We start from the raw sequence: 27,875 nt of genomic DNA, 5'->3' as shown, positions 1-27,875 counted from the left end.
GTGACGAATGGGAGAGGGTCATATCAGAGAGAAGTGGTAGGTGTTTTTAAAAGTTCTCATTTGCACCGCCGAGAAGCGGGGTCCAGAAAAGTCGATTCTGCAGCCTCTGCCTTTTAAAAAACAGTAGCAGTTGTGGTGTTTATGTGTGCTTGTTCTCTAAAGCAGTCTTATGAGAGGGCAATGTGAATACACTTTTTCACAATGGCATGCATGACTATGTTTTACATGAGTTATAGGAGAGGAAATTACTTAGTTGAAAGAAGTTACGATTTTAAACTTGAATGATAGAGCGGACTGATGAAATGAAGCTATATGCTTAATAATGAAATTATATATATTTTTAAATTGTTATTTATTTCATGTAGTGGTTGACACCAAATTCGATATGATATCGATAAGTGTCGTTTGCTAAGAGGATCCCTGTGAGTAGGCTGAGGCCAATAGAGAGTGATAGCAATAACATGTGAAGTGAAGTTGGTGTTTTGGCATTCATGGACAAGAGGAACACCAACGTGAGAATGGTATTCATTGACTACAGCTCAGCGTTCAACACCATAGTGCCCTCAAAGCTCATCACTAAGCTAAGGACCCTGGGACTAAACACCTCCCTCTGTAACTGGATCCTGGACTTCCAGACGGGCCGCCCCCAGGGTAGGTAACAACACATCTGCCACGCTGATCCTCAACACAGGGGCCCCTCAGGGGTGCGTGCTCAGTCCCCCTCCTTTACTCCCTGTTCACCCATGACTGCATGGCCAGACACGACTCCAACACCATCATTACATTTGCAGACGACACAACAGTGGTAGGCCTGATCACCGACAACCTATAGGGAGGAGGTCAGACACCTGGCCGTTTGGTGCAAGGATAACAACCTCTCCCTCAACGTGATCAAGACAAAGGAGATGATTGTGGACTACAGGAAAAAAAAGAGGACTGAGCACGCCCCCATTCTCATCGACGATGCTGTAGTGGAACAGGTTGAGAGCTTCAAGTTCCTTGATGTCCACATCACCAAGAAACTATCATGGTGCAAACACACCAAGACAGTCGTGAAGAGGGCACGACAAAGTTTATTCCCCCTCAGGAGACTGAAAAGATTTGGCATGGGGTCCTCAGATCCTCAAAAAGTTGTACAGCTGCACCATCGAGAGCCTCCTGACTGGTTGCATCACTGCCTGGTACGGCAACTGCTTGGCCTCCGACCGCAAGGCACTACAGAGGGTAGTGGGTATGGCCCAGTACATCACTGGGGCCAAGCTTCCTGCCATCCAGGAACTCTATACCAGGCGGTGTCAGAGGAAGGCCCTAAAAATTGTCAAAGACCCCAGCCACCCTAGTCATAGACTGTTCTCTCTGCTACCGCACGGCAAGCGGTACCAGAGCGCCAAGTCTAGGTCCAAAAGGCTTCTTAACAGCTTCTACCCCCAAGCCATAAGACTCCCAAACAGCTAATCATGGCTACCCGGACTATTTGCATCCCCCCCCCCCCCCTCTTTTTTACACTGCTGCTACTCTCTGTTTATTATCTATGCATAGTCACTTTAACTCTACCTCAATTACCTCGACTAACCTGTGCCCCCGCACATTGAATCTGTACCGGTACCCCCTGTATATAGCCTCCCTACTGTTATTTTATTTGACTGCTGCTCTTTAATTATTTTTATTTTTTACTTATCTATTTTTTACTTAACACTTATTTTTCTTAAAACGGCATTGTTGGTTAAGGGCTTGTAAGTAAGAATTTCACTGTAAGGTCTACACCTGTTGTATTTGGTGCATGTGGCAAATACAATTTCATTAGTTTTGATTAGATAAATGTTGTGGCATCAGCTGCAGAGAAGTACTTGGGTGAACAAGATTTTACTCCAGAAGAGTTAAGGTGTTTTGAATGATAGTGTCCTGTCCTCCCAGGCTGGTGTAGGATCAGATAGGGCCAAAGTAGTGGAGTAGTGGTGAGGTTTTTAATGGGTGTAGGGTTAGTTGGTAGGGCAATTTTTCCACAAAGTGTAACGAATTCATAATACAGATTAGTAGGCTGATACACAGCCAATACAGTAGGTGGCGGAATGCACCTAACATTTGTTTGCGGACCGCCATAATACCAAAGAAGAAGCCCGTCGAAATGGACGTCTTTGACGTTGTTGCCACAATTTTACTCGACTTCGTAATTTTGCAGTAATTTTGCAGATCAGAGACTTCAAGAGTTCACAGTTCTAGCTAATGGTACGTGCATGCATGCAAACAAAACGGGTGGGGGGTGGGGGGGGAGTGGGAATGTATGGTGACGGTATCCTTGCGCTAGCTAGCGTTAGCGCAATGACTGGAAGTCCAGTCATTGCGCTAACGCTAGTTAGCATTGGCTCGTTAAACTACCGCAAACTTCCTTCATACTGGACACAGATACATAACAATGGTATCCATGAGATCATCTGATTGGGGGAAGTATATAAAGGGCATCATTGCCAACATCCCGAATTATTAATATGAGATGAAAGGCGAGTTCCTAACGAGTTCAGGAAGCCAAGCTAGAGCTCTGCCAGACATTAACAGCGACCGGGGCAGACGTTTTGATCAAGAGACCTTTAGAAAATATGCAACATTTCTCAGACACTAAATATACAACTATGTATTTTACAGTTATAAGGAAGGTGAATTCTTATAGTTAGTGGGTTTATAAATTGATTATACTATATTTAGAGAAAAATAAGTAATTTCAAGCCTTATTTGAATAGAAAATACATCATAAAATATTTAATATTGGTATCATATTTGTACTGTGTACTTGAGCTTGTGTCCTCAAAAGTGACTACACCTCAGCAATCTATAACTATTTTTACCTGAAAGGTGAGATTTTAACCTTTCTTGGAGTATGCAGTATTACTAGTTATTGTTTATGGCCCTCTCATGATAAATAATTACTTTTGGGGATTAGGTAAATTACATTTTGTTACATTTAAGAGGTTTTTAATCAGAGAAGTGTGCACTCACAAAATCAATATGTACAATAATATGGACCATTTGTTGTTGTCAGCAGCATGCATGTGTTTCTTGGACTTAAACATTTAGGAGGGTGCAGGGGTAGATTTGGTTAATAGTAAATCACACTATTTGCTGCATTATATTTAGCCTAGCCCAAAGGCCGGCAGATGGAGATATTGAGTTGTTTCATCTTACCGTCCGAAGGGAATCTATGCAGCCAGCTATACACACATGTGGACCGGTTCGTACATTAAACATTTTCCATTCAGCCTGCGAAGGCGTCGATTTCCGCCTTAATCGCGAGAAATATGCATACTTTCTTTATGAAACACCATTTTCCACCACCATGCTACAGTGGCATGGCTAATGCGATATTGAGTAGTTTCATCTTACCGTCCAAAGGGAATCTGTGGTCCCTGTCCACGGTAGCGTTTTGGAACTATCACTACCAGTAATGAAAATACAGAATGCTGCAACCTGATTGGCTGAATGCGATACGCAACATTGACGCCTTTGCAGCTGAATGGAGAATGTTTTATGTATGAACCGGTCCATGGGGGATACGAGTGTATAGCCGGTTGCACAGATTCCCTTTGGACGGTTGGATGGAACTACTCAATATCGGCATCTGCCGGCCTTTGGGCTACATTATACTGTACTAAAGTCCATCATTTTATATATTATATTAGACATTCTACAACAAAAGTTACAGTATTTACAAATGTTATATAATAATGTATTTATTCTTATATTTTAGCCATAGCCAACCAAGGAGCAACCCAGATAACTGAAGGAGTCTGGATATGATCTGCAGTGAGTACATTTTATATTTTTTATAAATGATGTAGCCTAGAAGGCTATTTTAATCATGATGATGCCATTGCCAACATTCAATTTTTTTCTCCATACAATAGCACCGATATAAGTGCTACTCATATACAGTGCATTCGGAAAGTATTCAGACCCCTTGACTTGATTAAATCGTTTTTTTTTCCCCTCATCAATCTACACACAATACCCCATATTGACAAAGCAAAAACAGGTTTTTCAAATTTTTTGCAAATGTATTAAATATAAAAACTGATATCACATTTACATAAGTATTCAGACCTTTTACTCAGTGCTTTGTTGAAGCACCTTTGGCAGTGATTACAGCCTCGAGTCTTCTTGGGTATGACGCTACAAGCTTGGCACACCTGTAATTGGGGAGTTTCTCCCATTCTTTTCTGCAGATCCTCTCAAGCTCTGTCAGGTTGGATGGGGAGCGTCGCTGCACAGCTATTTTCAGGTCTCTCCAGAGATGTTCAATTGGGTTCAAGTCCGGGCTCTGGCTGGGCCACTCAAGGACATTCAGAGACTTGACCCGAAGCCACTCCTGTGTTGTCTTGGCTGTGTGCTTAGGGTCGTTGTCCTGTTGGAAGGTGAACCTTCGCCCTGGTCTGAGGTCCTGAGCCCTCTGGAGCAGGTTTTCATCAAGGATCTCTCTGTACTTTTCTCTGTTCATCTTTCCCTCAATCTTGACTAGTCTCCCAGTCCCTACCGCTGAAAAACATCCCCACAGCATGATGCTGCCACCACCATGCTTCACCGTAGGGATGGTGCCATGTTTCCTCCAGACGTGACGCTTGGCATTCAGGTCAAAGTTCAATCTTGGTTTCATCAGACCAGAGAATCTTGTTTTTCATGGTCTGAGTCCTTTAGGTGCCTTTTGTTAAACTCCAAGCGGGCTGTCATGTGCCTTTTACTGAGGAGTGGCTTCCGTCTGGCCACTCTACCATAAAGGCCTGATTGGTGGAATGCTGCAAAGGTGGTTGTCCTTCTGGAAGATTCTCCCATCTCCACAGAGGAACTCTGTAGCTCTGTCAGAGTAACCATCGGGTTCTTGGTCACCTCCCTGACCGAGGCTCTTCTCCCCCGATTGCTCAGTTTGTCCGGGCAGCCAGCTCTAGGAAGAGTCTTGGGGGTTCCAAACTTCTTCTATGATGGAGGCCACTGTGTTCCTGGGGACATAAATGTTTTAGTTCCCTTCCCCAGATCTGTGCCTCGACACAATCCTGTCTCGGAGCACTACAGACAATTTCTTCGACCTCATGGCTTGGTTTTTGCTCTGACATGCACTGTCAACTGTGGGACCTTATATAGACAGGTGTGTGCCTTTCCAAATCATGTCCAATCAATTGAATTTACCACAGGCGGACTCCAATCAAGTTGTAGAAACATCTCAAGGATGATCAATTGAAACAGGATGCACCGGAGCTCAATTTCGAGTCTCATAGCAAAGGGTCTGAATACTTATGTAAATAAGGTATTTCTGTTTTTGTATTTGTAATGCATTTGCAAAAAATTCTAAAGACCTGTTTCCGCTTTGTCATTATGGGGTATTGTGTGTAGATTGACGAGGACATTGTTTTATTTAATACATTGTAGAATAAGGCTGTAACGTAACAAAATGTGGAAAAAGTCAAGGGGTCTGAATACTTTCCGAATGAACTGTAGGTGGTTGTGTGTTCTAGATTGCTCGGTTTGGAACATAGTGGACAATGTATTTAATATTTGTTTGTCATATTAAGGCTGCAGATGAACTTATTGTCCAAGTTCTCCTGGAAGCCTTTTACAACATGGAGGAGAGTTGGGACAGCATAGATGAAGCAGGAGACTACTCAACAGATGCAGCTAGAAATTTACCAAGCTGTTCATGTCAGCAAATCACTGAACACAAGGTGGGCCATCCCCATTACAAAGCAGAATTTATTCCAATAGATGTTTTAGAGACCTTATTCCAACCTCAATAACAATCACTTATTTGTACTCATTCTAATTTCTCGTCAAAAGGGAACAGAAGTGGGAGAAGAAATCCTGACTGACAAAACATCTAAGAGCATGGCAGCATTTAAGGTGAAGAATGATGAAGGCTCTGCTCCTTTTTCGGACATCCACAGTCATTCAAAGATCATGGCTCAAGATCTTCAACGAAAGGCGACAGAGAGGAGAGCAACAGAGGTCATCCACGATAAGTGTCCCCCTTTCTCACAAAGATTATGCCCTGTGGGCCTAACAAATGTTCAGGAAAGTTGTATTTTGTCTTCTGGATTTGATGTAAAAAAGAACAGAGGTAGAGATTCTGCTGCAGTGGATGTTGGCACTATAGTTTCTTTCCCCCCCTTTTCAAGCAATCTGTCAAAAAACATAAAGGGAAATGTCACACTTTCACCCACAGCCCTTGAGTCACAGCAATCTTCTCTGTCAGCCTCTTCGCTAAGTGACCACGCACAATATTCAAGAGAGGTAGTGGATGAGAAAACCTATGCTGATGTATCCCATCAAACGTTACCACTTGCAGATACCAAGAAAGGAAAAGAGAAAATGTCCTTTAATTCTCTTTTGCCTGTGATGGAAAAGCAACAAAAGCGAAAAGCTGGTCGGCCATATAAGAAGAAAACTCTAGTGAAAATGGCTGAACGTTTAGCAATTGCCCAAGAATGGGATTCAGATGTCACAGACATACACAGGGTGACCCACCATAAGGATACTCTAACACCCTCATGCAAACAAACAAAAAAGAAGAAAAAGGATGAAATGCTAGAATTTCTCCCAACTACCTCAAGTGACACAAGCTTTGGATGCAATTCAACATCTGATTCTTCAAACCACCTTACTATTGCACAATCAGATGACATAATTTCAGCATCTCAAATAGCTGGACCAAGTATTTCTATGGAATTTAACCAACCCTCCAGAAGACCGAGAACTTCAAAGACCACACAAAAAGCTGAAGAATTAAAAATAAAAGAAGTGTTGGCGCTGAAATTGACCACTGCCACAAAGGGGCAAGATTCTCCTATAGAACAAGCTCTGACACAAAACACCTTGGTGCCGTCTGAGAATGCATTGAAAGTACAAAAGAGACCTACAAAAAATAAAACAATGACGTCCAAAGGAGGAAATAGAAGGACTCAGGCATTCAAAAGAAACAGAATGAATCCGAGCAGCCTCTTCGCCACTCAGTCAAGGAGTAGCAATGCTACACCCCAAGAAATATTTAATTTGGGACTCTCTCAAGATGCAACTCCACTGCAGTCATCTGATATAAAAATGGAGCCCAAATACTTGTCAGACACCTCTGTCTTGGATGTCGAAAACTTTACAGAAGGGAGTGTTAAAAGTCCTGGTATGACGTCAAATTGCTTTGACTTGTTTATCACTCAAAAAGACCAGGGGGCACCAAGTGACATGAAGAGGGAAATCAAAGATAATGTAACTGCTAACATATCAGGTGTAGGAAACCAGGGGGAAATGACTCCAAGAACTCGAGAGCTCTCAAGACTAAAGAGTATTGAGGATGTGCTCAAATTGAAGCGGAAAGCTGGTCGACCATTCAAGAAAAATACAGTGTTTAAAATGGCTAAGCTGGTAGCGATAGCACAGGAAGGCAGAACTAATGATACAGAGAATAGTGGCATGATTGAAGAGTGTGTTCCAAAATTCCCTGCCTATCACCCCCTAAAGTCAAAAGTAAAGAAGGAAAAGACCGATACAAAAACCTTGGCAACAAATTCACCTGCAAGCCCCTCAAGAAAATCCAGCAGAACATGTAAAACTACCCCAAAAACTGTTCAAAAGATGCAAGTCCTCACACACATGCTCACCCAACCAGTTTTAACAGTTCCAGTCAATCTTATTGAACCCATTCTCAAATCAGAGGACACAACTCTTATCTCCTCAACGGTCTCTCCAATTCCTTTATGTAGTGCAGAGATTTTCCCTCAACAGGAAAGCCTAAGATACAGGAAACCCCTGAAGAAAAACACAACATTTAACAAAAACATGACCACTGCAGTCCCACATCCTCCAATATTTGCACTAGTTTCCAAGGCTAATGTTGTCTCTACAGGGAATGGTAAAGAAACAAAGAAAGACATTGGATCCAAAAGAAAATGCAAACAGGTGCCTAGAACTTCTGGTGTATCAGAATTGCTGTGTACAAATGGAGTTCATCAGGGAGATGTACATACCCAAACTAATAGGGATGAGGTATATTCCATGACTTCAGCACCAACTGTGCCACGCTCCCAGAAAACACAGAAGCGTGGGGTTCAAAATAAAAAAGGTACTGAAAAGGCTGTTGTCCCATTATCTGATGAAACTGTCCTTCCTGTTTCAGATTGCCAGTTGCAGGTGCAAAATCACAGTGCATCTCAGGAAACGCCTTTACTGCCATCAAAGATTAAAACAGAATCTGACACAGTATACCTGACACCTAGAACAGTTACGAAGAAGAATCCAAAGACGTGTAAGGAAAGAAAAAAACCTTCACCAAAAGTTGAGAAAGCACAGGTGCCATCTCTGGATCCTTCCCTTGGAGTGGAACATATATGTCCTGATGTGCCACATTTGGATCAAATGAGACAAGTGGAAGCAGTGATAGAGTCAGTAATTGAGGATATTCACAAACCACTGAAACTTGTGGGTCATAGAAAAAAGATAAAAGAAGAGGCTAGCAATGTTTATGCATTAACTCTGGATCGTTCACTTGGAGTGGAACATAGAACTCCTGATGTGCCACAAGTGGATCATATAAGACAAATGGAAGCAGTAATAGAGTCTTTCAAAAAAGAGGTCAGCGATGTTTCTGCATCAGCACACTCAACCTTTCCTGCCTCAGATAATATGTTTGAACGAAATAACCATAGTACATTATCTCAAACACTTTTGCTGCCATCAGAGATAAAGACAGAATCAGGCAGAATCAAGAATGTCATACCCAGAACTTCTGACGTGCCACAGATGGATCATATAAGACAAATGGAAGCAGCGATAGAGTCAGTGATCGAGGATCTCCACAAAAAAGAGGCCAGTAATGTTGCTCCATTAGAACCAACAACCTTGTCTGCCTCGTATAACCTGTTGGAACAGCATAACCATAGTACATCACCGCAATCTTCTTTTATGTCATCCGGAAAGACAAAATCAGGCTTGAAACATGCCAAACCCAAAACGGCAACAAAAAATAAGTCAAAAACATGCATGAAAGAGAAACTTGCCTCCAAAAGCCTATCAAAAAATCCTAAGAAAGCAGCTATGCAAACTTCAGGTCCTACATCTGACACAATGCATGTGTCATCCACAACAGTTAAGAAGAAGAGTTCCAAGATTTGTAAAGAAATAAAAATATCTTCACAAAAAGTTGAAAAACCACAGGTGTCAACTCTGGATCCTTCCCTTGGAGTGGAACATAGATGTCCTGATCAAATAAGACAAGTGGAAGCAGTGATTGACTCAGTGATTGAGGATCTCCACAAACCATTCAAACCTAAGGGACAACAAAAAAAGTTTAAAGAAGAGACCAGTAATGTTGCTGCATCAGAACAAAGAACATTTCTCGCCCCGAATAACCGGTTAGAACAGCATAACCATAGTACATTACCTCAATATTATTTTCTATCACCCGGAAAGACAAAATCAGACTTGAAACATGCCAAACCCAAAATGGCAACAAAAATTCAGTCAAAAGCATGCAGTAAAGGTAAATTCTTTAAAAATGCTAAGAAAGCAGCTGTACTAACTTCAGATCCTTCTATTGGAGCAGAATATGGATGTCTTGAAATGCCTTCCCACCTTACCCAAGCAGAGAAAGGAGGAAAGAGTGATGGAAAAATCAATAAATATGTAGGAAAGCATGAAAAGGAAGCAGTGATATCAGTGACAGGTGATCATTTGGAAACCGCAGCCCACAAACCACATCAACGTAAGAGGTCAAGAAAGAAGCTAAAAGAAGAGGACAGCAGTGATTCCAAACCAGAACAAGTGGAATCTACTACCTCAGATTGCCAGCTAAAACAGCATGACCACAATGCATTACAGCAAGTTTCTTTGCTAGCATCGGAGGCAAAGACAGAATCAGGAATAGAACATATCATGCCTGAAATGGAAATAACAAATAAGCCAAAAACATGCAGGAAAAGGAAACTCCCTTCAAAAGCACTCTCAGGAAATGCTAAAAGAGCAGCTATGCGAACTTCAAATCCTACTCTTGGAGCAGAAGTTGGATGTCTTGAAATGCCTCCCCACCTTACCCATGCAGAGCAAGGAGAAAAGAGTGATGGAAAAACCAATAACTATGTAGTTAAACATAAAAAAGAAACAGTGACATCAGTGATGGAAGATCATATGGAAACAGCCCAGAAACGACGTATGGGGTCAAAAAATTATAGAAAAGAAGAGGACAGCAATGTTTCCATGTCAGAACAAGCAGCAACTCTTACCTCCAATAAACATCCAAACCAAGTTGCTTTGCTGGCATCAGAGATACAGTCAGGATCGAACAGTGGACATGTCACACCCCCACAAAAAAACTATATTTCAAAGGCATGCAAGAAAAGGAAAATCCCTTCCAAACAAAGCTCAAAGACCACTGAAATTCCAACCCCACCAAGTTCAAAACCTTATCTTGGAGTGGAATATGGATATTCTGAAATGGCTACCACTTTCACACATGTGGACCAGGTTCAGAATATTCTTGATACTCCTAAAGGCTCCAAAGTGAGGAATGAAAATACTGGATCAAGCTGCCCAATATCCAATGTAAGACATTCCAGACGGCCCTCCAAATCTAATTCACATATCACAACTGAGTTGATGCAAGATCAAGCAGTTTTATCGGTTACATCACATCTCACCAATCACCCTACCAGTCCTGTATCAACAACAGTGTCCTCAATTGCAGCAGAAGGACAGATTACTGAATTAGTGAGTGCTGTTTGTATAGAGAAAAGGTCACATAAAATAGGGAGGCCTCCTAAGAAGATAAAACCTCAGAGACCAAAAGGTACAGGTCTTGATAAGAATATCACAGATGACAACAAGGTGTGTGTTAAATTCTTATCAGCATTTGTAAAAGAGGAACTAATTGAGGAAGAAAAAAGGCCAGAAAATAGGGGAAAAGAAAAGAACGGCAAAGGGAAAAAAGGCAAAATACTCAAAACAGACAATGTGAATATACCAAGTAAACCCAGCCAATCTCAGGGGAAAGATGGCAATGCATTAGCAGATGACAAATTAGTTTTACAAGTCCCTATAGATGAAGCAGGGGACTTTATATCTATTGCAATAGACCCAATCAGTGCTGTGATTCCAAAACATAAAAAAGGTGGTCGTATTGCCAAGGGTAAAAGAGTGCAAGAAATTGCATCCACCCCCAGTGACCAGCAATGCATGAATATGTCCCCAGAAGAAACATCTCTGTGTCTCAGCAATATATCAGAAAAACACAGAAAACGAAAAGTTGACAGCAGAAGTGCTGATTTTGTTAATACAGATATAAATGTTCTAAATCTTAAAGATGATCTTAGTGATAGATCTGAATTACTGGAATCATCCTTACTAGAGAATCAGAGGGTGAAGAACAAGGGTAAGAAAAAATCCAAGACAATTGCGGAAGAACAGAGAGTGGCCACATCAGTTGTAAAAGGGAGGGTGTGGTTAGATTTACAGACCACCATAGCAGCACTGAAAAAGAAACGAGGTCGGCCATTCAAGAAAAGTACCTTGATGAGAATGGCAAAACAGCTGACATGTGAACAGCAGAAGTCAAACACTAGCAGAGAACTTTCTGTGAATAAGACACCGGGCTGCAAATCAAAGGGAACCTCTAAGGGAGGGAAAATGCACAAATTCAACCCAATGTCAACAACTTCAAGAAGGCACACTAGAGCATCCAAGGCAATGAAGATTGAAGACATTGTTCTTAAACAACAGCAAGATGACATATGGGAGATCATTGATGAATCCAGCAACATTTTCTCCCCAATTGTGACTAATTCCCCCAGTATTTCAGTGCAAGAATTCGAGACCTCAGTAACTTCAGAAACTATTTTCTCTGTTGATGCAGGGGCGACACAAGGAATCCAGCAAGTTGAGTCTACCCCATTAAAACCCCCTCTCACAAAATTACCTCATAAAGTGACTGGCGTGAAGAAGAGACGCAGGAGAAATAAAACTGGATGGGCTACAAAAGTGAAATCCAAAAGACCTCTCTCCAAAGTTAACTGCAGGGATACGCTTGAGATGTTTGTTCAGTCTTCCATTGACAACACTGGACTCTCATTCAACTCTAGCCTCTGTAATTCGTTAACAGAAAATGACACATTGGAAAGTGTTGCTCAAGAGAAAGAATGTAGAGTACAAGAAGTGAAAGCAGTAACAAACGACTACAGTAGAGTTCATGCGGAGAAGGAGATCAACTGTGGCGATCAACCCCTAACAGCTCATGCTAAATTGCAGCATTCAAGTATACTCCAACACAAGTTTAAGACCAGGAAACCTATGTCATGCCATTTCTGCGGTCGCTCATTCCGTCACATATCAGCATACACAATTCACAAGCGCATTCACACAGGTGAGAAGCCTTACAGTTGCCAGAAGTGTGGCAAGAGCTTTGCTCAGCTCTCCAAACTCAACTCACACTCAAACTCAGTCCACAAACAACATGGGCCCATTCAATGCCCATGTTGCGTCACTCAGTCTCCAAATAAAGATGACTTGATTGATCATTTCAAGATCCACATGAAGGGCACCAAGGGGTTCAGTTTGATTAATAAAACAAGAAGAGACAAAGAAATTCAGATTCAACCTTACGCTGATTACATAGAGTCCCCAGTCACTCTTAATGGCAGGAAATCCCTTAGATGCTCCACTTGTTTGAAATCTTTTTTCAATAAGGCCACATTGAAGATGCACCTACAAACACACAGTGGAGTGAGGCGTTTCACCTGCAAAGTCTGTGGCAAGATGTTTATCAAGTTCTCAAGTTTCAATGCACATGAAAAAACACACTGGCCTGTTAAACCGTATGCTTGCTCTGTGTGTGGAAAAGGCTTTGTTCTGCTTAGGGAACTTAAAACCCACTCTCATATGCACTCAGGAGAGATGCCTTTCTTCTGTAACCACTGTGGACAGGCCTTTAGCAACTTCTCATCCTTGCGCACACATCAAGTCTCCAAAGTGTGTTTTGAGGCTAGAGATGAAGGAGATGGAAACAAGGTTGACATTGAGGGGTTCCTGGTGGAGCAAAGGGCTGATGGGCAGATTAATACCCCGATGTACTTTAAATGTCAGATTTGCAAACAACTTAATCGTCACTGGTGTCAGTACATTCTTCATCTGCAAACACACACTAATAACAAGCCAAACCTTTGTGAGATTTGTGGACAACAGTATGATCAGATTCCTGAATTATGTGTTCATTGTAAAGTTTGCTGCAAATCAAGTGGAGAGGAGAGGGCATGCAATTCGTCCTTGTCAGAGGTCTGGCATGAACCCCAATCTCTGCTAAATCAGATGCATGTGACTGAAATTGATTTTCTGTGCAATGATAATCAGGAAATGTTATCTACTGATGACCAGCATCCTAAATGCAAGGAGCCTGAGCCCCTGCCACCTCTGGAAACTATGGAGGAGTATTCCTCAGATGTGCTTCCACAGAACTCCAAACCTGCTTACCAGATCCCAGGTAATGGGTTAGAGATAAATCAACCTTCTCCCTCCATGTGTGCAAATTCTGCCCTATCTTCCTCCTCTGTAATGAGCTGTAATTCCATATGTGTGGTAAAACAGCCTTCATGTTTTCGCACTCGTTTACAGACCCATGCCCCTTGTGACAGATATTCATGTGGACAATGTGGAAAATCCTTTAACCGGTGGAACAAGCTCTGGTTGCATCAGGGACTACACAGAGAAAAAAACTGTAGCTTCTCATGCACTCAGTGCAATTTAGAGTTTCGCTTCTTTGGCTCCTATAGGGAGCACATGCAGGAACATGCAGCGCAGAGACCCTATGCTTGTCCATTATGTCCCAAAACCTATGTCATTGAAGAAGACTTAAATACCCATCTGTGCGAAAATCACCAGCCGCGCGAAAGCCTGAAATGTGACACGTGTGGAAAGGGTTTCACCAGTTTCAGAAATTTGGAGAGACATCGTCTTTTACACAGAGGTGCTAGCTCGCACTATTGTCTCCCTTGCAAGCTCCCATTTCCTAGTAACCAAGCCTTAAAGAGTCACTTGAAGGCTCACAAAGCCTGCCCTGTTATCCCTCTCCCTGAAGGGCCATTGGAACCACTTCGATTTCCATATCACTGTAGAAAATGTAATGCCAGATTTACAACCACAGACTTGCTCCAAGCCCATCAGGTTTGCCATCTTATTGGGGGGACGAAAACATATAGCAGTTCAGCAAATGTTGTTTCTGCTTCCCTGACCTCCAAGCTCTCAAACAAACCAAGAGAGAGCGTCACGACGCTATCCCCTACGACAGTACCTAGTCTTCATCTGTCAAAGAAAAGGAACATATATAGGTATCCTCACCCTGATCGTCTGTATGTCGTCCCTAAAATATCCTCACAGCCACCGGTCATTATTTCAGACACAGAAGAAGAGCCCCAAGAGATTCTAAACACTAGCTTTTTCTCAGTCCACGACTCGCCCCGTAACACAGTGTCCCTTGAACATGAAGGGCGAACCAGCCCTAGCGGTAATTGTTGTGAGGCAAACAATTCAGATCTACCTCAGCGCTCATCCCCCTCCTCATGTGTCCTTATTGATGAACCTACTCAATGTACGCCAGAAACAGACACCACACACATGCCGACTCATGAACCACCCTCACCCTGTCCCTTGGATAAAGGTCCTCAGAATGTACCACCTCAAAGATGGAAAAAGTCTAAGGGTAATGATGATGCTTTCTTTAGAGCCTCAACAACATTTGTGACACCAAGGGGCAAAAACCGGGGGTATGATGGCTTTGAGTGTGCCGATTGTTGGGTAACATTTAGCGACGTCTCAGAGCTACATGAGCATTACTTACAACATGCCAAGGGGGTGAAGTGAAAGTCAATATATATTTTCAAAATTCCACAAATGTACATGTACAGTGAATTCTGAAAGTATTCAGACCCCTTGCCTTTTTCCACATTTTGTTACGTTACAGCCTTATTCTAAAATGGATTTTTTCACATTTTTGCAAATATATTACAAATAAAAAACTGAAATGTCCCATTTACAAGTATTCAGACCTTTTACTCAGTACTTTGTTGAAGCACCTTTGGCAGCGATTACAGCCTTGAGTCTTCTTGGGTATGACGCTACAAGCGTGGCACACCTGTATTTGGGGAGTTTCTCCAATTCTTCTCTGCAGATCCTCTCAAGCTCTGTCAGGTTGGATGGGGAGTGTCGCTGCACAGAGATGTTCGATCGGGTTCAAGTCTGGGCTCAGGCTGGGCCACTCAAGGACATTCGGAGACTTGTCCCGAAGCCACTCCTGCATTGTCTTGGCTGTGTGCATTTTAGTCATTTAGCAGATGCTCTTATCCATAGCGACTTAGTTAGTGAGTGCATACATTTTTGAATACTTATGTAAATAAGGTATGTCTGTTGTTTTTTTAAATTATACATTTGCAAACATTTCTAAAAACCTGTTTTCGTTTTGTCATTATGGGGTATTGTGTGTAGATTGATGAGGAAAACATTTTCTTTAATCCATTTTAAAATAAATGTGGAAAAAGTCAAGGGGTCTGAATACTTTCCGAATGCTCTGTATATCATTGTTTTTGATGGTATTGGTTATTTAACATCTGAAGAGTACTATATCTGTTTCTGAGTTAACCATGGTTGTCTTAACAGCTATAGCAATGGGTAAATGAATAATCCCCTCAAAACCACTAATTCCTATGATTTACATTGTTAAATAACGGCAATATGTATTTGCCGTTATGATAAGGTAGGAAGCAACTTGAAAATTGTTGTGGAAATCTGTTGGAGCTCAAGTCGACTACAAAACCCACAATGCAATATGCTCACTCTGGACAGCTAACTAGAAAACATAGCTATACACAATAATACTAAAGTCAATATCAGCATGTGAAGTAGCTAGTTAGCTGCAAAATCTCTGAAGCACTGCACTATCAATATAGGAGTTACAATCTCACCATGTTCAACCTGGCAGAGATTGTGTCTTGCTCAAAACAGTGAGTGAGTGGGGTTGCTATGGCAACGCAATGGCCCTGTGCTGCTAAGGTGCTGGCAGGGCCATTGGTACGTAGTTGAGAAAGAAAGGATATTGTTCTGACGGTGCACTGTGTACTTTGAGTACATTTGAAAGAAATAGACAGATGGATGTGTTCTAGACAAGTATGCCCATACCATCTATTGGCTGATTTGGTGATCTGGAGTACAGGTAATTGTTTAAGCTGCAATATGTAACACTTTGGGTGACCTGACCAAATTCACATAGAAATGGGAGTTATAGATCTGTAATTCTCTTTGAACACAAGTCTAAGAGGGGGTAGATATTACATTTACGTCATTTAGCAGACGCTCTTATCCAGAGCGACTTACAATTTTTTTTTTTGGGGGGGGGGGGGGGGTAGAAGGATTACTTTATCCTATCCTTAAAGAGGTGGGGTTTCAAATGTCTCCGGAAGGTGGTGATATGTTCTATGTGCGCTATTTCTATGCTTCCCATTTCTTAATTTTACACCAGCTTCAAACAGCTGAAAATACACAATTTTTTTGTTACTGAAAAGCGGTTTGGATGGTACAATGATTTTCTACACTTGCTTATTTTGTCACATAAACTTAAAATTAGGCGAACTATAAAACATTTTGCTACCAGGAAATGCCAGAGCAATTTCTGCATAATGGACCTTTTTAAAAGTGTTATGAAATGTGATAGTGTATCATTGGAGATAGGGAATAACAAACTATCACCAAATTGACAGGTGTTTCACTCCTGGAGTGGATTATCCATTTAACATTGATATTAACCTTTGTTAATCTATTTTTTTATACTAATATTTACACTGAGTGTACAAAACATTAAGAACACCTTCCTAATATTGAGTTGCGTCCGCCCCCCCCCATGAAAAACACCCAGCAGCGCCTGGCACCTACTACCATACCACGTTCAATACCCCGTTGAAAGGCACTTCAATATTTTGTCTTGCCCATTCACCCTCGGAATGGCACACATACACAATCCATGTCTCAAGGATTAAAAATCCTTCTTTAACCTGTCTCTTCCCCTTCATCTACACTGATTGAAGTGGATTTAACAAGTGACATCAATTAGGGATCATAGCTTTCACCTGGATTCAACTGGTCAGTCTGTCATTGAAAGACCAGGTGTTCTTAAGGTTTTGTACACTCAGTGTATACTATTTGAATGTATCCGGCGGGAATTAGTTTTTCTACCAGTAGTTTTTTTGGACACTACTGCAAAAATGTGCCTTTTGAATAGATTACAAACTTGTCATACTTTAAACAGTTATTCAAATCTGTCCTGCTGCTGTTGGCAACGTTTTCTTTGTTCTCTTTTTGTACATAAACACCATGAGTGTCTCTAGTTTTCTTTAATGTTTAACATTGGATATATTGTACATTTGATAACGCACTCTAAGTTGCGCCCTTTGGGGAAACGGTTAGATCTGCTTTCCAAACAGTCAATGGTTTGGTAATGGTGATTACTTAACCATCTTTGATTTCTGGAAATGTGAAGGGTGTTTTTTGGCACAGTATTGTAAATCGGTCATTTTTAAATGTCAAAGATGTCATTGGACATTCAGTAAGCATTACTCATTGAATCTTTAGGCACTGTGTGCACGTACAACATGAGTATGAAAATGTTTGAAATGTAGTTAACACAAAGATGTGATGGAAAATATTAGTTATATTGATTCTAAACTGGTAAGTTTTCATTCTATAGATGTCACTGTATCATTATCAATGCAAAATGTGTTTGTTTTTTACTTTTGATTTACAGTAATCTTACAATAAAAGTTGACATTAGATCAGGAGTATCTTGACTTTGACTTTTGTGCCGAGTTTCTTCTGAAGTTTCTCCACAGTAACCACAGTTTTTAGGCAAGTAAAGTCATGCCATATAAGAAATAATCACGACAGGTGTGGTGGAAACATGAAATGTCGGTACAGACAATTTGATCGTTTTACATGGTGGGATCTTTTTGTGTCAGTACAATTTATTATGCGATGATAAACTACGTTGTACTACCACTACGACGTGGAAAAGCATTGTTTTTAGGCAGATGAAATAACTTATGAACTTCATGGTGGTTAAGTGATGGACGGTGATGAGCTTGATGCAAATGTCCAATAAATATTAACAGTTTTATTTAAATAATGGTAACCTGATGATTGATGCTTGGCTGCCAATTATCAAATGAAAATAATTTTGCTGTTATCCATATCTCATCATATTACCTACCAAGGTTATTATAGTAAACTAAAAATATTTATGAAAAAACAATTTACAGTTGAAGTCGGAAGTTTACATACACCTTAGCCAAATACATATAAACTCAGTTTTTCACAATTCCTGACATTTAATCCTTGTAAAACGTCCCTGTCTTGGGTCAGTTAGGATCACCACTTTATTTTAAGAATGTGAAATGTCAGAATAAATGTAGAGAGAATTATTTCTTTCAGCTTTTATTTCTTTCATCACATTCCCAGTGGGTCAGAAGTTTACAAACACTCAATTAGTATTTGGTAGCAATGCCTTTAAATTGTTTAACTTGGGTCAAACTTTTCGGGTAGCCTTCCACAAGCTTTTCACAATAAGTTGGGTGGATTTTGGCCCATTCCTCCTGACAGAGCTGGTGTAACTGAGTCAGGTATGTAGGCCTCCTTGCTCGCACACGCTTTTTCAGTTCTGCCCACAAATGTTCTATAGGATTGAGGTCAGGGCTTTATGATGGCCACTCCAATACCTTGACTTTGTTGTCCTTAAGCCATTTTGCCACAACTTTGGAAGTATGCTTGGGGTCATTGTCCATTTGGAAGACCCATTCGCGACCAAGCTTTAACTTCCTGACTGATGTCTTGAGATGTTGCTTCAATATATCCACATAATTTTCCTTCCTCATGATGCCATCTATTTTGTGAAGTGCACCTGGCCCTCCTGCAGCAAAGCACCCCCACAGCATGATGCTGCCACCCCCGTGCTTCACGGTTGGGATGGTGTTCTTCGGCTTGCAAGCCTTCACCCTTTTTCCTCCAAACATTACAATGGTCATTATGGCCAAACAGTTCTATTTTTGTTACATCAGACCAGAGGACATTTCTCCAAAAAGTATGATCTTTGTCCACATGTGCAGTTGCAAACCGTAGTCTGGCTTTTTTATGGTGGATTTGGAGCAGTGGCTTCTTCCTTGCTGAGCGGCCTTTCAGGTTATGTCGATATAGGACTCGTTTTACTGTGGATATACAGTGAGGGGAAAAAAGTATTTGATCCCCTGCTGATTTTGTACGTTTGCCCACTGACAAAGAAATTATCAGTCTATAATTTTAATGGTAGGTTTATTTGAACAGTGAGAGACAGAATAACAACAGAAAAATCCAGAAAAACACATGTCAAAAATGTTATAAATTGATTTGCATTTTAATGAGGGAAATAAGTATTTGACCCCCTCTCAATCAGAAAGATTTCTGGCTCCCAGGTGTCTTTTATACAGGTAACAAGCTGAGATTAGGAGCACACTCTTAAAGGGAGTGCTCCTAATCTCAGCTTGTTACCTGTATAAAGGACACCTGTCCACAGAAGCAATCAATCAATCAGATTCCAAACTCTCCACCATGGCCAAGACCAAAGAGCTCTCCAAGGATGTCAGGGACAAGATTGTAGACCTACACAAGGCTGGACTGGGCTACAAGACCATCGCCAAGCAGCTTGGTGAGAAGGTGACAACAGTTGGTGCGATTATTCGCAAATGGAAGAAACACAAAAGAACTGTCAATCTCCCTCGGCCTGGGGCTCCATGCAAGATCTCATCTCGTGGAGTTGCAATGATCATGAGAACGGTGAGGAATCAGCCCAGAACTACACGGGAGGATCTTGTCAATGATCTCAAGGCAGCTGGGACCATAGTCACCAAGAAAACAATTGGTAACACACTACGCCGTGAAGGACTGAAATCCTGCAGCGCCCGCAAGGTACCCCTGCTCAAGAAAGCACATATACAGGCACGTCTGAAGTTTGCCAATGAACATCTGAATGATTCAGAGGAGAACTGGGTGAAAATTTTGTGGTCAGATGAGACCAAAATCGAAGTCTTTGGCATCAACTCAACTCGCGTGTTTGGAGGAGGAGGAATGCTGCCTATGACCCCAAGAACACCATCCCCACCGTCAAACATGGAGGTGGAAACATTGTGCTTTGGGGGTGTTTTTCTGCTAAGGGAACAGGACAACTTCACCGCATCAAAGGGACGATGGATGGGGCCATGTACCGTCAAATCTCAGCCAGGGCATTGAAAATGGGTCTTGGATGGGTATTCCAGCATGACAATGACTCAAAACACACGGCCAAGGCAACAAAGGAGTGGCTCAAGAAGAAGCACATTAAGGTCCTGGAGTGGCCTAGCCAGTCTCCAGACCTTAATCCCATAGAAAATCTGTGGAGGGAGCTGAAGGTTCGAGTTGCCAAACGTCAGCCTCGAAACCTTCATGACTTGGAGAAGATCTGCAAAGAGGAGTGGGACAAAATCCCTCCTGAGATGTGTGCAAACCTGGTGGCCAACTACAAGAAACGTCTGACCTCTGTGATTGCCAACAAGGGTTTTGCCACCAAGTACTAAGTCATGTTTTGCAAAGGGGTCAAATGCTTATTTCCCTCATTAAAATGCAAATCAATTTATAACATTTTTGACATGCATTTTTCTGGATTTTTTTGTTGTTATTCTGTCTCTCACTGTTCAAATAAACCTACAATTAAATTATAGACTGATCATTTCTTTGTCAGTGTGCAAACGTACAAAATCAGCAGGGGATCAAATACTTTTTTCCACTCACTGTAGATACTTTTGTACCTGTTTGCTCCAGCATCTTCCCAAGGTCCTTTGCTGTTGTTCTGGGATTGATTTGCACTTTTCGCACCAAAGTACGTTAATCTCTAGGAGACAGAACGCGTCTCCTTCCTGAGCGTACTATTGTTTGTACAGATGAAAGTGGTACCTTCAGGCGTTTGGAAATTGTCAAGCAAAGAGGCACTGAGTTTGAAGGTAGGCCTTGAAATACATCCACAGGTACACCTCCAATTGACTCAAATGATGTCAATTAGCCTATCAGAAGCTTCTAAAGCCATGACATCATTTTCTGGAATTTTCCAAGCTGTTAAAGGCACAGCCAACTTAGTGTATGTAAACTTCTGACCCACTGGAATTGTGATACAGTGAATTATAAGTGAAATAATCTGTCTGTAAACAATTGTTGGAAAAATTACTTGTGTCATGCACAAAGTACAGTCGTGGTCAAAAGTTTTGAGAATGATACAAATATTAATTTTCACAAAGTCTGCTGCCTCAGTTTTTATGATGGCAATTTGCATATACTCCAGAATGTTATGTCGATTGATCAGATGAATTGCAATTAATTGCAAAGTCCCTCTTTGCCATGAAAATGAACTTAATCCCAAAAAAACATTTCCACTGCATTTCAGCCCTGCCACAAAAGGACCAGTTGACATCATGTCAGTGATTCTCTCATTAACACAGGTGAGAGTGTTGACGAGGACAAGGCTGGAGATCACTCTGTCATGCTGATTGAGTTAGAATAACAGACTGGAAGCTTTAAAAGGAGGGTGGTGCCCTCATTGTTCTTCCTCTGTTAACCATGGTTACCTGCAAGGAAACACGTGCCGTCATCATTGCTTTGCACAAAAAGGGCTTCACAGGCAAGGATATTGCTGCTAGTAAGATTGCACCTAAATCAACCATTTATCGGATCATCAAGAACTTCAAGGAGAGAGGTTCAATTGTTGTGAAGAAGGCTTCCTAGCCTCCCGTGCATACTTTCTGTCCCTAACACTTAAATTAACTAAAAGAAAAAATGATATATATATATATATATATATATATATATATATATATATATATATATATATATATTATATATTAGTTTTTGTGACAAAACCATTGGTACCATAAGTATAGTTGTTATTCTACTGCTATGTGTTGATAAACAAACTGAAAGGTTGCATACTGCCACCTATAGTATGTTGTTTGAACAGGTATAAAGAAAATGTTTGGCGATTTACTTCCACCTGCAGTTCCACCACGTTTCGCTCTCGGAGCGTTCAGAGCGCACACTGGACGCTCTGGCCGAGGAGTAGGGTTGATCCAAGCGTTCTGTCCTAACAACAACACCCAAGCTAACATTGGCTAGCTTGCTAGCTACTTCCAGACACAAATGAGAGAACAGCTCACTCTGACCATTTTATTTGCCCTAGCAGAGCTTTTTAGGCTGTTTTTATGTTATCCAGAGCGTTGGTGACTGCAACTGTGCTACTGGCAACAATTTAATTGCTCATTTTTGCCAACGTTTACTGACACCGGCCATATTCAACGGGTGTTGAGTGTTCGTAAATGAATCAGTTATTCTGCGCTCTGGCACACTCAGATGAGAGTGCTATGAAATCGGAGTAGATAGCCAGAGCGAATTTACCAGCTACGTCTATCAACAGTTGTCGCATTGACATCATGAACATTCTATTGAAATGGTTACTTGCATAAAGGTGTCCAGCTGAACAATGAAGCATAATCCCCAACTCATGACATTACTACTGCAGGTAGCTAACCAACCAGGTTCAATTTTAGCTAGTTAACATTAGGCTATAACTAGACAAGCAAATGGCTCTGAGATATGAATAATACGATCATACACATAACGTTAACTAGTGAGCCAGCCAGCTAACGTTAGCTAGCTATCTAACAGTACACTTTAACTTGAAATGAAAACGACTTTCTGTCAAAATTAGAAACGTGTAATATCTGAAAATGTAGCTAGCTAGACTATCTTACCCGTATACATCATGGTTGGACGCTTCTCCCTGTCAGTGATGCCATGGTTGCCCTTAGTTTGAAGATGAAATCTGGAGATAGGTGTTTTCTCCATCTCCTTAGCTATCATACTCTAATTCCACTGATTTCAAAACTCAGTCCTCCAGAAAGTGGAGAGCAACACTTATGCAGTTCTTCTAAGCAATACATTTAAAAAAAAGGCGTGTTAGACAGGATTACCTGCACACACTGACCAGCTCAAATAGACAGAAGCGTGCTATATGGCAGACCAATCTGATCTCATCTCTCGCCATGTCCAGCCCACGCATTATCTCAGTCAATCATGGCTAGCAGGAAGTTTGCTGTCGTTTTCAGTGGCCAAACCAATTAGGCTCGTAATTAAGAAGGAAAGAAATTCCACAAATTAACTTTTAAGAAGGCACACCTGTTAATTGAAATGCATTCCAGGTGACTACCTCATGAAGCTGGTTGAGAGAATGCCAAGACTGTGCAAAGCTGTCATCAAGGCAAAGGGTGTCTATTTGAAGAATCGCAAATATAAAATATATTTTGATTTGTTTAACAACATGATTCCATATGTGTTATTTCATAGTTTTGATGTCTTCACTATTATTCTACAATGTAAAAAATAGTAAAAATAAAGAAAAACACTTGAATGAGTAGGTGTGTGTCATGGATCCCCCCTGTACTGCTGCTCATTCTGTTCACCAGTTCCGGAGGTCTACGTCACCGGCTTTCTAGGCATCACTGACATGGATCATTACAACCAACCCCGGACTGTCTTGTTTCATTACGCACACCTGGTTCCCATTCCCCCTGATTAGTATGTGTATACAGTGGCTTGCGAAAGTATTCACCCCCCTTGGCATTTTTCCTATTTTGTTGCCTTACAACCTGGAATTTAAATGGTTTTTGGGGGGGTTGTATCATTTGATTTACACAACATGCCTACCACTTTGAAGATGCACTTTTTTTTTTTTATTGTGAAACAAACAAGAAATAAAACAAAAAAACTACTTGAGCGTGCATAACTATTCACCCCCCAATGTCAATACTTTGTAGAGCCACTTTTTGCAGCAATTACAGCTGCAAGTCTCTTGGGGTATGTCTCTATAAACTTGGCACATCTAGCCTCAGGGATTTTTGCCCATTCTTCAAGGCAAAACTGCTCCAGCTCCTTCAAGTTGGATGGGTTCCGGTGGTGTACAGCAATCTTTAAGTCATACCACAGATTGGTATTGAGGTCTGGGCTTTGACTAGGCCATTCCAAGACATTTAAATGTTTCCCCTTAAACCACTCAAGTGTTGCTTTAGCAGTATGCTTAGGGTCATTGTCCTGCTGAAGATGGAAGGTGAACCGCCATCCCAGTCTCAATTCTTTGGAAGACTGAAACAGGTTTCCCTCAATAATTTCCCTGTATTTAGCGCCATCCATCATTCCTTCAATTCTGACCAGTTTCCCAGTCCTTGCCGATGAAAAACATCCCCACAGCACGATGCTGCCACCACCATGCTTCATTGTGGGGATGGTGTTCTCGGGGTGATGAGTGGTGTTGGATTTGCGCCAGACATAGCGTTTTCCCACATGCCTTTTGGCGAAAACCAAACGTGTTTGCTTATTGTTTTCTTTAAGCAATGGCTTTTTTCTGGCCACTCTTCCGTAAAGCCCAGCTCTGTGGAGTGTACGGCTTAAAGTGGTCCTATGGACAGATACTCCAATCTCTGCTGTGGAGCTTTGCAGCTCCTTCAGGGTTATCTTTGGTCTCTTTGTTGCCTCGCTGATTAATGCCCTCCTTGCCTGGTCCGTGAGTTTTGGTGGGCGGCCCTCTCTTGGCATGTTTGTTGTGGTGCCATATTCTTTCAATTTTTTAATAATGGATTTAATGGTGCTCCGTGGGATGTTAAAAGTTTCGGATATTTTTTTATAACCCAACCCTGATCTGTACTTCTCCACAAGTTTGTCCCTGACCTGTTTGGAGAGCTCCTTGGTCTTCATGGTGCTGCTTGCTTGGTGGTGCCCCTTGCTTAGTGGTGTTGCAGACTCTGGGGCCTTTCAGAACAGGTGTGTATATATACTGAGATCATGTGACAGATCATGTGACACTTAGATTGCACACAGGTGGACTTTATTTAACTAATTATGTGTCTTCTGAAGGTAATTGGTTGCACCAGATCTTATTTACATTTACATTTACGTCATTTAGCAGACACTCTTATCCAGAGTGACTTACAAATTGGTGCATTCACCTTATAGCCAGTGGGATAACCACTTTACAATGTTTTTTTGTTTTTTTTGGGGGTAGAAGGATTACTTTATCCTATCCCAGGTATTCCTTAAAGAGGTGGGGTTTCAAGTGTCTCCGGAAGGTGGTGAGTGACTCCGCTGTCCTGGCATCGTGAGGGAGCTGGTTCCACCATTGGGGTGCCAGAGCAGCGAACAGTTTTGACTGGGCTGAGCCGGAACTGTGCTTCCGCAGAGGTAGGTGGGCCAGCAGGCCAGAGGTGGATGAACGCAATGCCCTCGTTTGGGTGTTGGGACTGATCAGAGCCTGAAGGTACGGAGGTGCCGTTCCCCTCACAGCTCTGTAGGCAAGCACCATGGTCTTGTAGCAGATGCGAGCTTCAACTGGAAGCCAGTGGAGTGTGCGGAGGAGCAGGGTGACGTGAGAGAACTTGGGAAGGTTGAACACCAGACGGGGCTTCATAGCAAAGGGGGTGAATACATATGCACGCACCATTAAATTACAGGTTGTAATGCAACAAAATAGGAAAAAATGCCAAGGGGGATGAATACCTTTGCAAGGCACTGTAAATAACTTTCTATTGGTTGCAAGAATGTTGTATAATAATTTAAATTGAACAATTCTAAGTTTTGAATCCGGCGTCATTTTGCGTATCAGTTCATAAACCATGTGCCATGGAATCGGTATGTCAAATACAGTGGGGAAAAAAAGTATTTAGTCAGCCACCAATGGTGCAAGTTCTCCCACTTAAAAAGATGAGAGAGGCCTGTAATTTTCATCATAGGTACACGTCAACTATGACAGACAAAACGAGGAAAAAAAATCCAGAAAATCACATTGTAGGATTTTTCATGAATTTATTTGCAAATTATGGTGGAAAATAAGTATTTGGTCAATAACAAAAGTTTCTCAATACTTTCTTATATACCCTTTGTTGGCAATGACACAGGTCAAACATTTTCTGTAAGTCTTCACAAGGTTTTCACACACTGTTGCTGGTATTTTGGCCCATTCCTCCATGCAGACCTCCTCTAGAGCAGTGATGTTTTGGGGCTGTCGCTGGGCAACACGGACTTTCAACTCCCTCCAAAGATTTTCTTTGGCGTTGAGATCTGGAGACTGGCTAGGCCACTCCAGGTCCTTGAAATGCTTCTTACGAAGCCACTCCTTCGTTGCCCGGGCGGTGTGTTTGGGATCATTGTCATGCTGAAAGACCCAGCCACGTTTCATCTTCAATGCCCTTGCTGATGGAAGGAGGTTTTCACTCAAAATCTCACGATACATGGCCCCATTCATTCTTTCCTTTACACGGATCAGTCGTCCTGGTCCCTTTGCAGAAAAACAGCCCCAAAGCATGATGTTTCCACCCCCAAGCTTCACAGTAGGTATGGTGTTCTTTGGATGCAACTCAGCATTCTTTGTCCTCCAAACACGACGAGTAGAGTTTTTACCAAAAAGTTCTATTTTGGTTTCATCTGACCATATGACATTCTCCCAATCCTCTTCTGGATCATCCAAATGCACTCTAGCAAACTTCAGACGGGCCTGGACATGTACTGGCTTAAGCAGGGGGACACGTCTGGCAATGCAGGATTTGAGTCCCTGGCGGCGTAGTGTGTTACTGATGGTAGGCTTTGTTACTTTGGTCCCAGCTCTCTGCAGGTCATTCACTAGGTCCCCCCGTGAATGACTTTTCATTGTGTTTTATTGTTTCCAATACTTGCCTTATATTATCTCCAATGTATCGTCCATGTACAAAACCTGTCTGATTAGAATGAATAATGTCTTACAATACCTTTTTAATTCTATGCGCTATACATTTAGCTAGAATTCTTGCATCACTGAAGTGTAAGGGACATCCCATTTTTTTTAATGGACTGGATCTTTATATTTCCCACTTGAAATCAAAACCTTCTTGTTGAGTGTCTGATAATATACCATTTACATATGAGTTGTTAAAACATGCTAATAACTGTCCTCTGAGTATATCAAAAAAGGTTTGGTATACCTCAACTGGTTTGCCATCCAGCCCTGGAGTTTTCCCGGACTTAAAGGCTTTAATTGCATCAAGAAGTTCCTCCTCTGTAATTTCGCCTTCACATGAGTCTTTCTGTACGGCTGTTAATTTTACATTATCAATAGAAAAAACATATGCTTAAAGTACTTTGCTTCCTCCAAAATATCATTTGGTGAATCATGGGTGACTCCGTCATTTGTAACCAGTTTCAGTAATTTCTTTTTGGTAGCATTTCTATGTTGAAGATTAAAAAGGAATTTGGTGCATTTTTCGCCATATTCCATCCAAGTTTGCTTTATTTTTATAATATATTACACTTGATCTTTCTTGAATATGTTGCTCCATTTCTTTTAGTTTTTCCTCTAACTTATTCTGAGCCTCTATGGTACAGTTTTTATTGCTATCTATCTGTTCTGTTAGACCTTCTATGTTTGATTTTAATAAATGCAGAAGGAGCGTGCTGCAAAGTGACAGTCACCTGCTCTGCCACTAGCCTTGCCCCTGTCCAATGGATAGAGAGGGACAGTAGAGGCAACATAATTCACCAAAGACCTGGACAAAAAATGTCTAAGAAGGCCTCAAGACATGGTAAGTGTTATGTATCTATTTAGTTTTGTAATTTTGTTTACGCATGTAAAGTGTAAAAAAAAAAAATCTAAATAGATACCAAATGCCAGTCCTTGCTGCCTCGTTAATTGTATATTATTGTCATCAAAAGTCACAGCAGAGGACATGGACCTTACCGGAACAGGTGACCGTATTGCAGAT

General features: G+C 41.5%; 1 protein-coding gene across 1 annotated transcript; it reads left to right on the top strand.

The window, feature by feature from the left end:
* Positions 1–2,125: 2,125 nt before the first annotated feature.
* Positions 2,126–14,976, top strand: si:ch73-347e22.4. Its single transcript, XM_041902863.2, has 4 exons — positions 2,126–2,226; positions 3,740–3,795; positions 5,553–5,702; positions 5,815–14,976. The coding sequence occupies exons 3-4, from the start codon at positions 5,601–5,603 to the stop codon at positions 14,863–14,865; spliced, it is 9,153 nt and encodes a 3,050-aa protein (XP_041758797.1). The 5' UTR covers positions 2,126–2,226; positions 3,740–3,795; positions 5,553–5,600; the 3' UTR covers positions 14,866–14,976.
* Positions 14,977–27,875: the final 12,899 nt, after the last annotated feature.

Source organism: Coregonus clupeaformis, chromosome 17 (genome assembly GCF_020615455.1).
Source record: "Coregonus clupeaformis isolate EN_2021a chromosome 17, ASM2061545v1, whole genome shotgun sequence".
Classification (NCBI taxonomy): domain Eukaryota; kingdom Metazoa; phylum Chordata; class Actinopteri; order Salmoniformes; family Salmonidae; genus Coregonus; species Coregonus clupeaformis.
This window is presented reverse-complemented; position numbering and strand designations above follow the sequence as displayed.